This window comes from Artemia franciscana, chromosome 2 (genome assembly GCF_032884065.1).
Source record: "Artemia franciscana chromosome 2, ASM3288406v1, whole genome shotgun sequence".
In the NCBI taxonomy this organism is placed as follows: Eukaryota; Metazoa; Arthropoda; class Branchiopoda; order Anostraca; family Artemiidae; genus Artemia; species Artemia franciscana.
Genome location: NC_088864.1, coordinates 66,561,140 through 66,576,083, shown reverse-complemented (window position 1 = coordinate 66,576,083; position 14,944 = coordinate 66,561,140). Strand labels below are relative to the sequence as shown.

Here is a 14,944-nt window from a genome sequence, read left to right as displayed (position 1 = left end):
TTTGACCACAAAAGCTCATTTAATCGGTCAAAAAGTGCTTTATTGGTTCAGATTTCGGAATTTGGGGCTGTAGTCTGTCAATGAAGACTAAATTTCAAAATTTATGAGTTTTAGCTTTCTGAAAGGTAAAATGCCCACAATTTGCGCCCCATATAGTAACATTACCTCTGAATCCCTGTTTTTTGTTTGTTTTTTTTTGCTCATGCCTTCACTGTTTAATTTCGCCAGAATTTCAATTTTTACTCCAAACTGGCCACGTTTATAGCGAGCAACATATTTGAAACGAAAAAAATGCGATCATAGGGACAATAAAAGTAAAAATAACGGTTGGATTAGTATCTTCTCTCTTAAGTATAGATTCATAGTGTTTATCCTGTTTAATCATTTACAATATCGTCTATTGTGCCTCAATAAAGTTGTGTGGGTTAGACCTGAATTTTCAGCATGAGTAACACAGATCCCCATAAAGGGGGGATCCACCGGTAACAGGTGCTTACCAGCCACCACCCTATATGTTCATTCAACCAAGCATCAGTGTCAGTGGTCAATATGGAAGCAATGTACAGTATGTCTCAGCCCCAATATCATGACAACCAGTTTCTGGCTCCCCAGCTGGGGCAGTGGCAGCCCCAACAGTAAATTATATAAATGCCAATTAGTAACCCTAATGAGCAACTTAGGGCTAGTGCATTCAACATTCGACAATATAATGTACAGGTCAATTATAGATTTCAAGTGCTTGACAACAACAATGATTTTCCATCTTTACTTTCAGAATTTGATAAAGATAAGGCTATTGTTATTCCCACTTGTGCAGAAGAATCAATGGACAATAGTCAGAATGTACAAAACTAGATTCCCAAAATTATGACTGAACCCTTTCATGAGTAGGAAAAGAGCAAGATCCCCAGGAGTGATTACTCAAAGTAAAAAGAAAAAACAGGGAATTGAGTCAGAAATGTCAACCCCTAATGATATTCTGATAAATTAATTATTTTTGACAAAATTAGAATTTGAAGTTATTGACAAAACTAGAAATTAGTAGAAAAATTGGTATGATTCTAGTTTTGTGACTTTTGGCTATCTTGGAAAGGCTAAAGTATATCCCAGAAAGGTATTTTAGTAAAATTCTAGTTAATTGATTTATTGCTATCTCAGAAAGGGTTTAAGTTGAGAAAATGAAACTTTCAGGAATGAATCTACAGACTAAATTATGTCCTGGGAATGTATTTTGAAGCAAGTACCTCCACTCCTTCTCCCTCTAGAGGGCCTTGATTTTTGATGACCTTTAAAAATATGTGTGTTATAAAAGTGAAACCTTGCAAAATAGATCTTCTGCTTAATTGCAGTACAACAAAATTGTTTTCAGCTTCATAACTTTGCTCAATTCCATTTTATAAGTTTTTAAAGATATGAATATACATTTCCTAAATTTTGAAAAAAAAAACACTGATATGGCTCAAAATTCTACTCAAACAACAGGAATTGCATTTTCAAACTAAAGGCAGAGAAAAAGGAACTAGTAACTGAAAACTAAGGTAAAATGTTGTTTTGTCAAAATTTCAATAAGTGTCAAAATTTCAATACCTGTCATGCAGGCAAATTTCACAGCTCTTTAGAGGGAGAAAAGGTAGAGGCAGGTTTTCAAAATACCTTCCTGGGACATACTTTAGCCTGTAGAATTTTTGTCCTGTAGTGGTGCAGTGGATCTGACCTTAGCTTGGTAATATGGGACCCAGAGATCAAATCATGCTGCAGGAATGCACTGCAGGGCCAATACCTTAGTAGTCAAGAAGCGTTGTTAATTCTTAAATAATAATAATTTAGCCTGTAGACCCATCCCTGAAAGTTTTGTTTTCCTAACCTAAGCCCTTTCCAAAATAGCAAGAAGTCAATTAACTAGAATTTTTCCAGTATTTCAAATTACCCACCTCCACTCCCTTTATTTAAAAAAATTAATATTTTTAAATATTTATTAAAAAATCTTTTTTTTATTAAAAAAAATAAATGCCAGGGCAAAGCTCTTGTCTAAGACTATTGGAAAAGATGATCCCTTTCAAGAAAAGGATGCACTAACATCAGCAAGGCCAAAAGATGTAATTTGGAAACAACAAGCCTTTCACCATAAAAGGTAGATAATGTTGTTATCAATCTTTTAAATACAGCCCCAGGCACTGATTTGATCCTTCCACAATTTGTGAAAGCCTTGCTTGAGAAATGGATGAATATATTGCTGGAAGTAATTAACCTTGCATGGCACAGTAGGGTATTCCCTTCTTCTTAGAAACATGGTCAGGCTGTGATAATACCCAAACCTAATAAAGACAAGTCAAAAATGGAAAATTGTAGGGTGATTACACTGCTTCCAGCCTTCAGGAAAAACAAAAGCACAACAGAAAACTTGATCTGCTTGAAACAGGACACCTTTTATACTTTACAAAATGGCTGAGTGATGATAGTTGTTAACTTATATGTAGATAGTGCATTTAATTCAATGGTCCATCAACAGATAGTCAATGGAGTTATGGAAGCTGGGATTAAAGGACAATTGTTAGCTTTCATGTATAGCTATCTACAAGGAAGAGAAGTCACAGTCAGAGTTGGCACAACAGTGTCTAATATTTTATTTAAAAGATGACGCGGTGTCCCACAGGGAAGTGCTTTAGGCCCTGATTATTATAATATTGCAGAATTTGACATACCAATTAAAGAGGGGGGTTCAAAAGGGATGATATTTGCTGATGACCATTCTTTATGGGCATCAACAAGAACTCTAGATGAATCAATGGAGATTGTTACATCAACATTATCACAAACTGTACATTGGGCTGAGGGGCTTGATTTAAAATTTTAATCCTCACAAGAATAAGATGATGATTATCACTAGAAAGAGAATAATAAATATACCCACATTGTGTCCCCTTGGCTACCCTATTGAGTATGTGAAACCAACAAAAATCCTTGGTGCTTATTCACAGACAAACTAAATTGGAATCCACATGTGGATATGGTTTGGGCCTCATGTATGAAAAGACTGAAATCATGAAGCTGCTCACTTCATCTTCATGGGGTAGGAAGGCTGGCATGTTGCTGGAGTTTTATGTGAAGTATATTTGACCAGAAATTGAATATGCCCCAGTGATATATGGTTCCAGCACTCATTCAATCTTGAAAAGGCTGGAAGTTATTCAAAATTCTACTGTTGAAATTGTATCTGGAGCAAGGAAAACTACCCCAGAGGCACTTTTACTATCAGAAAGTGGCTCTTTTACTAACAAGAAGAAAATCAAGCATGCTCAAGTATTTGCTAAAACTGTGGGTTGCTGACAAATCTAGCCCTATGAAGTCTAGAGTTGTCAAAAAAGGAAGAATTTTCACAGCAAACCCCAAGAAAAAGAGGGCCCAAGTAAATGTATTTGAAGAGTGTGACAGTATGGCTGAAACCCACCAATATGTTGACCACCAGTAATCACCAGCTTGGATCTAAAACAAAAAAATTTCACAGATTAGAATGCTTGTTTCCAGATAAGGAAGCTAAATAATTATCAGGGATATTTGTCACAGATGGATCCAAAAAAAGGATGGTAAGAGCAGCAAAAGGGATGGTAAGAGCAGCATTTGTTGTTACTAAATTCAACATATCAAAGCAGTTGAAACTCCACAGCAAGGCAGCAGTATTTCAGGGAGCTGTTGTATTAGCTGAAGCACTTCAATTTTCACTAACTGAGGTACAGGAGAAATACACCAGTATCCATATATTTTCTGACTCTAAAGCTGTGTTATCTGCACTTAACTCTTTTCAGCCAGACCAATATAAGTCAGGAGAAATAGCTGAATGCTACTTTAAATTGATAAAACTGATGGATTCTGAGACAGTAGTTCTGCAGTGAGTTTCATCTCATGTGGGGATACTGGGAAACAAATTGGCAGATTGCAAAGCAAAAGCCACAGCTTCACAGGGAACATGTCGAGATTGTTCTACCCCTATAATAAACCGTCAACTTGAACATATTTGTAAATCTGTATTGCAAGAAAGTTTTGAGAATACAAGAGATCAGAGTTTTGACCCATTTGTTACATGCAAGCTGCTGTGGACATTTGAAAAATCAGTGTACAACAAGCTGAGCAAACGAGAAGGCTGATTACTGTTAAGACTTATGTCAGGTCACTGTGGCACTAATAATTATAGAGCAAGATTTAATGGTGAAGATGGTGCATGTATAAGCTGCTCAGAAGATGAAACAGTGGAACATATGTTATTGGACTGTGAGGTATACTGGGAAAAGAGAGAAAATATATACAATTTCTCTAGAGAAAGATTCAGCCCTGCCAGTTTATTCTCAATCCTTGGAGGACTGAGTAAATTAAACAACAACCTGGAAAAAGTGAGAATAGTGATACAGTTTTTGAGTGATATTGAAAAAGATTATAAACTTTAAAATATATTCAAGTGAGAATGTAGTATGATCTGTTGACTTGGTTCCCAAGGTGTCTATCACAGAGGGGAACTCAAACCCATTGAATTGAGGGACAATCTATATATATAAATAAAAATACAATTTCTCAAGTAAGCATACATCTAGAACATGCAATATTCAAAGATTTAGCTGCATAGGTTAGATTTTTATTTAAGGACCTGAACAATCTCAAGAAAAGGGAAGAAAATATGCTTGGATCATAAGGAAAGATGTTAGGATTAAGTCCTCTCAGGCTCTTGTGTTTGTTAAATAATGCTTGTTTGTACAATACTTCTAAGCTATGGTGACAAACTAGATCAAAGAAGAGTCAGCTTTAGTGGTGCACACGGCCTGGTACAGCTCTCACTGCACAGGGCCTGACATCATGGTCAAGATGTAACAGGAGCAATAATAATGTAGCCAGCAGCAGGAGCAGTAACAATGTGCAGGACTCTGGTATGCATATATCCCAGGATGGTTGCCTTACTTGCCACCCCTAAAGGCCTGCTCTGGATCAAGTGTTTCATCAAAAGAACCAGGGGAATAAGACTTAGGCCTAGTACCATATGCAGTTTACAATGTAATTTAGCAAGGGTGAAAATTAATATTTCAATTGATGCCTTTTCCATATTCTTTCTTTATTCAGTAATTGATTCTTTGTACAATTATCTTTTATTGCTCAAAACAGCCCATATTAACCAAAATTTTAGAAATATGTGATTAAAAAACCTTGTCAGTGAGAAAAAATTGCAATTTATAGCTGATTTAGGACTGGGAATAGTTATTTTCCTTGGTCTTAATAATAAAATGTTAGCCCAATTTAATCACAACTTCAATAAGATCACAACTTTTCACAAGATATTTGGTTCAGTTTTCACACAAACATGCACAGACGCATATGCTCAATTTACCCTTGCAGATTTAACAAAAGAATTTGACGATTCAGATTTTTTGGTCCAGCAGGTTTATCAAACACTCCAAAATCTTCATTCTGGAAAGGTGCCAGATATTGATGGATTTTCAAATACAAGCAAACTTGCATCAGTGCTTGCTGAACCACTCACATATCTCTTTAATCCTTGTCTCTTGTCTGCTAAACATGCTTCAGCTTGGAAAAAAGCAATCATTATACAAGAATGGTTCAAAGTCCATTTTAAAAATTACAGACCAATTTCAAATACATCTATCTTTTTTCCATATAATGGAAAAAGTTCTGGTGAGCAGAATCCTGATACATTTTGAGGAAAATAACTTATGGTATTCAGTCAGCATTGGTTCCATAAACAGCGTTCTTGTAACACGTAACTTCTGGAGGTGATTAGTGATTTTCAGTTGATGGTGGATAGTGGTATTTGTTTAATTGTATTTATATTGACTTTTTATAAGCATTTGACAAAATTTCCATCATACTTTTGATAAAGAAATGTGAACTATATGGTATTGGCCTACAAACTGCAGCATGGATATCAGATTATCTTAAAAATAGAACCCAAGAGGTAGTTTTAGGTGATGCTTTGTCATCCTCTATATCTGTCATAAGTGGGGTTTTGCAAGGCAGTTGTATTGGTCTGCATTTTTATCAATGATTTGCAGCGTGTTGTTTGCAATTTGACCTTAAAATGTTTGCAGATGATGTGAAAGCTCGCAGGTCAGTCATGAATGAACATGAGATTTGCTTACTTCAAGAGGACTTGGTTGCTCTGTGCTAGTGGTGTATGGCAAACTTTATGTTCATTAATAAAACCAAGTGCAATGCTGTGCACTATTTGCGTGGATTCCCTCAACATTAATATTAATTCATTGAGGGTAAATCAATTTCAAGTATGGTGTATGTTCAAGACCTTGGGGTTTACTTTGATTTGAGCGTCAAATTTGATAAACATGTATTGGATATCATTCATAAGGTAAATTACCAATTATTGTGTCTAAAGTGTACATTTTCTAATAATCATCATTCATTGATTTCATTTTATGTATCCATTGTACATCCAATACTTCAGTATTGCTCATCAGCACGGTATCACCTTAATAAGAGAGATAGAGAAAGAGTTGAGAAAGTATAACATAGGGTCACCAAACTCATATCTTACCTGAAACATTTACCACACCACCAGAGAATGCAGAGACTACAGTTGCTTAGTCTTCAATTCTGACATGATGGAGCTTACCTAATAAATACATTCCGTGCTGTTAGGAACATTGATAATACCACTCCGACTCACTTCTTCACTTTAATACAGTAGTGCCCATCAATACCAACACAAAGTATACCCACCATGTTCACATAAAAGATTAGGCCAAAACTCTTTGAAGACTTGGAATGCACCTCCATTGGAAACATTGGTGACTATCATGGTCCAGTCTTTCAAAAGTAGTTTAGCCTCTATGGATGTCCATACTAGGTGTTACTACAATCCATTTTGAGAATATTTTTATTTTTTGTATTAGTTGATTTGTAACCTGTATGTTTTCATAGTGTGTCAGTTTTCATAGATAGTGTGTGTGTGTATTATGTGGTCAGCATTCTCATAAACTTTTCTATAATGTTTAGTGTGACAAGCTTGATAAAGTTTACTGTTTTTTGGTATTAATAAATAAATATCATTTTTAAGTATCTTCAGGCAATTTCAGGTAATCCATTGCCTCACAGAAAAGTAAGAATAATGACGTTTCTGTCCCTTTGCATCAATTAATACAATTAAACTAATGGATCTTTCTGATTATATTACAAGAATTAAAATGTGTTTTCAAGAAACAAATTTACATAGACTAAAAAAAATTATCCTGCCTGGTTACAAATGCTTGGATTCATATAGGAGGGGTAGCAATGTACCAATTTTTGCAGAGGGTTTTATTACTCATTTCCCTTTTCCTACAATTTGCTAAGATTTTCAAGTGAATGCTACTGGAGAATCTGCCAACTTAAGTTCTGGAAAGCATATCAATATTAAGCCCTTTTATAACCCACGAATTGAAACAGAGATCCTTAATGTTCTTGAGAAAGAAATGAGGTAATACACTTATTCTAGGTCATTTTAATGCTCACAGCACCTTGTGAGAAGTAACAATCCATGAAAATAGAGCTGGAAAAAGTATAGAACAACTTCTAATAAATGACACTGGTCTTACCCTATTTACTCCTTTTAACTTGCAGACCTGAATTTTATATTTATAGTAATAATTTTTCTTGTGTTGATCTCTAGATTGGTCCCACATCTCTTTGTGCAATGATTCATGTGACAAAGTTTCCTGAACTGCAAACAGATCATATAGCCATTCCAACTCACTTAAGTACCACACAATATGTGTCCACATAGACATATAGACATAGACATTTTTATTTTCATCCGAAACATATAAATTAAACAAAGAATTTACCATTAACGGCCACTCTTAGAGTAACGGCCACAAATCCCAAATTAAAGTATAATAACAAAACAGCAAATTGGTCACTTTTCCAAGATGTGCTTGCATCTGATGATTACTCAGATGTATATATCCTATCAAATATGAATGAAAAAGCCAAAAAATTATCATCATATTACTGCTGCAGGAGCTGCTTTTCCAAGATGTAGTAAAAAGAAAAGGTTTAATCTTAGGAAATTGCCCAAGACATGGTGGGACAAAGATTATGAACTGGCAAAACAAAAAAAAAGCCAGAAAGGTTTTCCAGAAACACCTCTTTCCTATCACGCATCTTTAATATAAACAAGCAATAGCAAAGCCTAAAAGAATATGCCAAAAATCAAAAAGATAGCATGGAAAAGGTTTTGCTCCTGGATTGATTCCCAAACTGCTGCAACTGAAGTCCTCCAATATACCAGCAGACTTAATGGCTGTAATAAACCTAATCATGATAGGAAATATGGTATATGTATACGTTGAAAGTGAGTATGAAAACAGAACTGTTTGAAGAGCAAAACAAAAAGACACTGTAAGACAGAACATAAGACAACGCCCCGTTTGTGTTATGCTGAAATCCTGCTTACATACATTTTCCTTGAAAAACCGTTCCTTTTTGGATTTATTAAAAAAATAAAGGTTTTGTAACTGACAGTAAGGAGTGACATTAAAAGTTAAAACGAACAGAAATTATTCCGTATATGAAAGAGGTTGTCCCCTTGTCAACGCCCCGGCTTTTACGCTAAAGTTTGACTCTTTCTCACAACTCTATTTTTTTAAATCAATAAAAACTTTAGCGTAAGGAGTGGGGCGTTGAGGAGGGGACAACAAAGAGGGGGCGTTTTTGTTTGGCTAAAAAATCTCTTCCTGGCTAAATTCTCTACTATGGGTCGTCTCCCCATAATAGGATAATATTTGTAGGCATGAATATATATAATGAATTGGAGGTAATAGGCCTGAGATCGTCTGTGCAGGATTTAGAGTCTTATTGATATAAGAGTATTGCCAAGTACTGAAAACCATGTTGTGATCAATATGGACCCAGGATTACACAAAGCCTCCATTCAACTGGAGGTCCTAGGGACTGCCTGTTGTCTGGTTCTAAGCCAGCTTGAGTGCATATATGTAGACCTGATAAGATTTGTTTGTCCCCATCCTGCACTGGTTCTGGGATCATTGCTCTTCCTCAGGCCAAAATTATCTCAATGATTTAAAGGACTTAGAAAAATAACTATTGTATCGACATTTTGACTGACAAATTCTGACTTTTCAAACTGGAAATACTAGGAGTTTCAGAAATTCGTGTCCAAGGGGGTAGAAAACTTGAAATTTGGCGATAGAGAATTTGTTTACTCAGGCAGGAAGGATTGGGAACATAGATAGGGAGTAGGGCTCATGGTTAATAAGGAAACTGCTAAGTCTTTTTTAGGTTGGGAAGGTATAAACAATAGAATCCAAATTGCTCATTTATGACTAAAAAGTGCAGGGTATCAGTCATAGTGGTATATGAACATGTAGGACCAACTGACGGAGATAATAGTGACTTAGATGAATTTTAGTTACAGTTGCAGGCACAAATAGACAGGGTCCCAGGTAGAAATACAATGTTTTTGCTAGGAGATTCTAATGCCCAGTTCGGTAAAAAATAGGGATAGATGGTTTCCTAGTTTAGGTACATTTGGTGCAGGAAAAGAAAAAAGTAATGGCTATAGACTGCTGCAATTTTGTAAGTTTAGGGATCTAGTTATCACCAATACAATGTTTGGTAATAAAATGGCCCATAATTTAAGATGGTATTCACATAAGGGTAGACTAATCTTATTCTGTTACTGTAAGCCAAAGACTGGCAGGACCAACAGAAGATACTAGGGATATAGGAGTGCTGTTATTAAAAATAAAAGTAAAGCTCCTCATCATGGATTGTCTAGGGTTAATTTAAAGCTAAAATTTCGAAAGAATTACCACCTTCTTGGAAACTATGACGTTGGTAGGCTCCAGGATGAGAATTTGAGATAAAATTACCTGGAACATTTGCATAACAAACTTGATAATTTAAAATTTGACAGTGTAGAAGATGGACGGAATACCTTTCCGTTTGTAGTTAAGTGATTTGTGAAGTTGCTGATGGTGTCTTAGGGAAGAAAGTTAGGTATGCATCTAGGAAGATTAGCGAAAATGCTTTATATTTAATAGAAAGGAGAAGGGGATCGTACAAAAATTATCTGAGTGATAGATGATATGAAAATAATAGGAATGTAAAGAAAGTGGAGGAACAGTAACAATGAACTAAGGAGGGGTGAAGTAGAGACCATGGATAAAACTGCCGAGGATCTGGAAGACGCAGCTAGATGGCATATATAAAATATTTTAATGGCTTGTTGATGAATTTAGAGGGAGTAGTCAACTTGGAATTTTCCCAGTTAAAGATAGAAATGGGCCACAATTACTGATAAAGAAAGATGGGCAGAGCATTTTGAGAATTTCCTAACCAGGATAGGGTTGCAGGAAAAGATAAAAAATTAAAAAGTTTGTGACACCTTGGATGTGAAGACAGATTTATTAATGTGCAGAAAAATTAGTGACAGTACTAAAAGTATTAAAGAATAATAAGGCGCGAGGTTCTGATAGTGTGGTAAATGAGCTTCTTAAATATAATGGCTATGAGATTAGAAATAAGTTACTGAAGATTATGAATATGATTTTTTTTAAGTAATTATAGAGACATTAGCCTGGTTTCTATAGGTAGCAAGTTACTTAGTATGATGATACTTTTTGGACCTAGAGATGCTGTAGACAAAATTATAAGAGAAGAAGAGTGCGGTTTCAGAAAGGGTATAGGATGTGTCGAACAAATTTTACTCTTAGGTTAGTAATTGAGAAGTGTCCAAGTTGTCAAACACCTTTGATTCCCAGTTTTGTATAGATGAGCAAGTGTTCGATTCACTGGATAGAAGAGCTTTAGTTAAGGTCTTATCGTTGTATGGTATATTAGACAAATCCATTAAAGTAATTAGTGCTATGTACAAGAATAACACTGCAGCTAAGGTATGAATTAAGGCTAGTAGCTGGTTTCATATTAAATCAGGAGCTAAACAGGGCTCTGTTCTATCCCCATGTATTTGAATCATTGTAATGGACTTTAACTTAAAAAGCACAGGAAAGGCAATAGGAGAACACGGAATCAATGGGGATGAAAAAATTTCCTGGACTTAGATTATGCTAATGATATAAGCATCCTAGATGAAAGTGTGAGCGAAATGAATGAACTTTTAGAGGTTTTGTGAGTTCATTGTTCTAAAATAGGTTTGAAAATTAATGTAAAGAAGACTAAGTCGCTGAGGCTAGGAATAAGTGACGCTGGGTAACGAAAAGATCGATCAGGTTGGCAGCTTCACTTACCTTGGTAGTATTATTAGTAAAGACAGTGGGAGCAGTGAAGACGTTACAGTAGAGTAGCCAAGGCCCAGGGTTTTTTCTCACAGTTGAAAAAAGTTCGGAAGAATAGGAAGGCAATTCTGAGAACCAAGAATAAAATATTAGAAGCTAAAGTGATAACACTGGTCCAATGTGGTTGTGAAGACAGGGCGTCCCGAAAAACGGAGAAGATTTGCAAGGTATTTTTCAGGGATATTGCCTTCGGATTTGTTTTAGGTACCCGACTGACTGACTGTATTTTAAACAGTTGGCACACGAAAAGTAAGATTCAGTCCTACTTTCTAGGGTTATGATGAGTGAAAGGTTGAGATGGCTATGTTATGTTCTGCAGATGAAGGATGACAGATTGCCGAAGATTGTCCTTTTTGGCCAACCATATAGGAACTAAAGGAAAAGCAAGTCGTTCTCTGTTGGGTTGGGAGCATGTCGTAAGGAATTAATTAAGGCAAATGGAAACTTCCTGGGAGGGCATAAAGAGAGAATCTTTGAATAGGTTGGGGTGGAGGATGAGACACTCAGGCAACTTGGTGCTGCGGTGAGTTGTTAGTAGTAGTAGTTTGATAGCTATAGAGGGAGTCTCAGACTCTTAATTTCTCTGCATTAAATGCTATGCATTGGAAGAAAATTTACAATAATGGTAATTTGTATATCAAAGGACTGAGCTTTACTTTGTGATTATTGGTCGTTTAATAAGAATGTTCATAATAAGATCGTGTTTCGTTTTCCAATGTGAAAAGATTATCTAGACGAGTCACGACTTTAAGAAAATTCATTCAGTACCTTGCTTAATTTTGAAAGACATTTTTCGTATGAATGACGTCACAAATACCAGGATGTCTAATACCCCAATAATTTTACTTTTAGAGAGAATAAAATGAAATTAAGTTTGTTTTGTGGAACAAATAATAAAAAATGCTATCTTTGTCTTTACCAAGCAAAGCGTGACCCCCTGGTTCTGTGAAAGTAATACTGCATCAAGTCATGATAAAATCTTTTTTCTGAATAAATACCAAATAATGTGAATAAATTTCACAGTACACAAGCTCTTAAAATTTCAAGGACGGTGGTTATAACCGTAATAAAGATGTGGTCCAATTATATATTTGCCTGTTATTCTTCAAACGCCTGGAAAAACACCAGCTCAAGGTTGATGAAAACTTGGATTGTGCCATGGAAGGAAAAGTGCGCGGAGTTTGCTATAACATAAATTGGTTGTAGTGAGTTAATTCGACTATGATAAAATCTGGAGAAAACGCATAAGGAGACTGAACCCCCTTCTCTCCCAATACATTCTATATATTTGTGGATTTATGGGAATTCAGATATAGAATTATCAAATAAAATTTGTTTTTATTAGAACCCCCCCAAAAAAAAAAAAAAAAAAACTCCTATATGCTTGCCTTTGCTAAACATCCTGATTATTGTCATCTGGGTAGAATTGTTTGAAAGCCAAGCTAATGGTTTGCTTTGTATGAGTCCTAGATGGCAATATACTGCCATTTGCTTCATTTTTTTTTTTTTTTTTTTTTTTTTTTTTTTTTTTTTTTTTTTTTTTTTTTTTTGCTCTTTTTATGTGCACTAATTTTATTTTCATTCCCAGGAACAGTGTTTTGTATGGGGTACTATATTATTTTGTTTGACATATGAACTTATCACTCCTTGGCCATCTTCAGGTATTCTGTGGTTATCATGTTGACCTTATGCTATTTTTTTTTTCTTTAAATTAGATGATCATACCATTAACAGCAACGATTGTAAGTAAAATACCTTCACATAAAGCTATGGTAAATAAAGAAACTTCGCAAAAACTGAACTGATGAGTTCCTTTCCGCTATAATGTTCACTTTGTTAGGATTTTTCAGACAAATCTGTATTTACTAATTTTCATATAAGATTCGGTCTTTTTACAGTTAAATGATAAAAAATACGTATTTTTTAAACTGAAAGTAAGGAGCAGTATTAAAACTCAATATGCCTCAGTACCTTGCTCTTAAAGTTGTTCTTAATTTCTGATCGCTTTTCAAATAATGCCAGAAAATCTGCCTCACCCTCCATGAAAATTCCCTCTACTCACGGGAAACTCCTCCGTGGAAAGTTCTTCCCATGTAAAATAAACCCCCTTCTTAAATGCCCTCCGGACAATTCCATCCTCGCTGAAAATCGCTCCTCCGTCTGTAAAATTTATTGCAAACGATTCAGCCTGAAAAACGAGTCGCTCCCTACTTACAGTTTGTTACCACGAACCATTTAATAAAAATTTGAATCCATGAATTAATACTAAATTTGAAAGTCACCCAATTTCAGTTACAGATTTTACTTGATTGAAAAGCGAATTGCTACATTTTTTCAGTATAATTATGTCGATTTTTATGGCACTTACCCTTCGGCCAAGTGCCATATAGCAATTGTAATTTCTGTCCGTCCATTGGTCGGTCAGTCTGTTGGTCCCAGTTTTGCTAGTCCGGGCACTTCCAGATAAGCTAGGACGATAAAATTTGATAGGCGTATCAGGGACCGAACCAGATTATATTAGAAATAGTCGCTCCCCCGATTCAAGCATCTGAGGGGGAGTGGAGGGACGGTTAATTCGAAAAAAAAATTGAAAAAACGAGGTATTTTTAACTTATGAATAGGTGACCGAATCTTAACGAAATTTAATATTTAGAAGAACCTCGTGTCTCAGAGTTTTATTTTAAATCCCGACCGGATTCGGTGACATTGGGGGGAGTTAGAGGGGAAAACTAGAAATCTTGGAAAACGCTGAGAGTGGAGAGATCGGGATGAAATTTGATGGGAAGAATAAGCACAAGTCCTAGATACGTGATTGACATAACTGGACTAGATCCGCTCTTTTTGGGGGAGTTGGGGGGAGGATATTTCCGGTTCTTTGGCGAGTTCGGTGCTCCTGGACGTGGTAGGACGATGAAAATTGGTAGGCGTGTCAGGGACCTGCACAAATTGACTTGATAACAGTCTTTTCCCCAATTCGACCATCTGGGAGGGTAGGCTGGAGGGAGGAGAAATCATGAAAATTCAGGTATGTTTATCTTACGAATGGGTGATCAGATCTTAATGAAACTTGATATATAGAAATATCTCATGTCTCAGATGCTCCATTTTCAATTCAGATCGGATCCGAGGACATTGGGGGCTGGAGGAGGGAAACGGAAATCTTGAAAACCGGAAAACTTGGAAAACACCTAGAGTGGAGAGATCGCGATGAAAATTGATGAAAAGAATAAGTACCACTTTTAAGGTTCCAACCTCGTCACAAGTGCCATATGAGCTATTGGCTCTTTTTTTTGGTAGACATAAACCTTTAGTTAGTACAATTTTCCTTCTTATATAGTAACATATAAAACGCTCATGTCTTTCTATTTATTTTTTTGAATGTTAATGTCAATTTGAGCTAAAACGAAATTTTGGAGAGGTTGCCAAATAAGTCAATTTTATTTTTCAGGTAAAATGGCCTGTGAACCTGAAGATAGTAAAATTAGCAGTAACGGAAATGCTGACCGGGATCTTCTCCAACATCTAAAAAACCTAATGAGAGAAGACGGAAACTGGGAGAGGATTAAGGTGAACAAGCTGTTTAGTTTTTTTCAGTTTAAGAGTGTAAGGTAAATTACCTATTGCTTGAATGTTACCTT

At 35.7% G+C, this 14,944-nt stretch overlaps 1 protein-coding gene across 2 annotated transcripts in view; it reads left to right on the top strand.

The window, feature by feature from the left end:
- Window positions 1-254: 254 nt before the first annotated feature.
- The window catches only part of LOC136043981 (uncharacterized), a 29,498-nt gene continuing 14,808 nt past the window's right edge, over window positions 255-14,944 (top strand). The window contains exons 1-2 of one of the 2 annotated variants that reach the window (XM_065729065.1): window positions 255-326; window positions 14,755-14,873. In XM_065729065.1, coding sequence (XP_065585137.1) covers window positions 14,760-14,873 — 114 coding nt within the window. In that variant the 5' untranslated portion in view covers window positions 255-326; window positions 14,755-14,759. The remainder of the gene's footprint in view (window positions 327-14,754; window positions 14,874-14,944) is intronic. The other variant, XM_065729066.1, reaches the window with a different exon arrangement.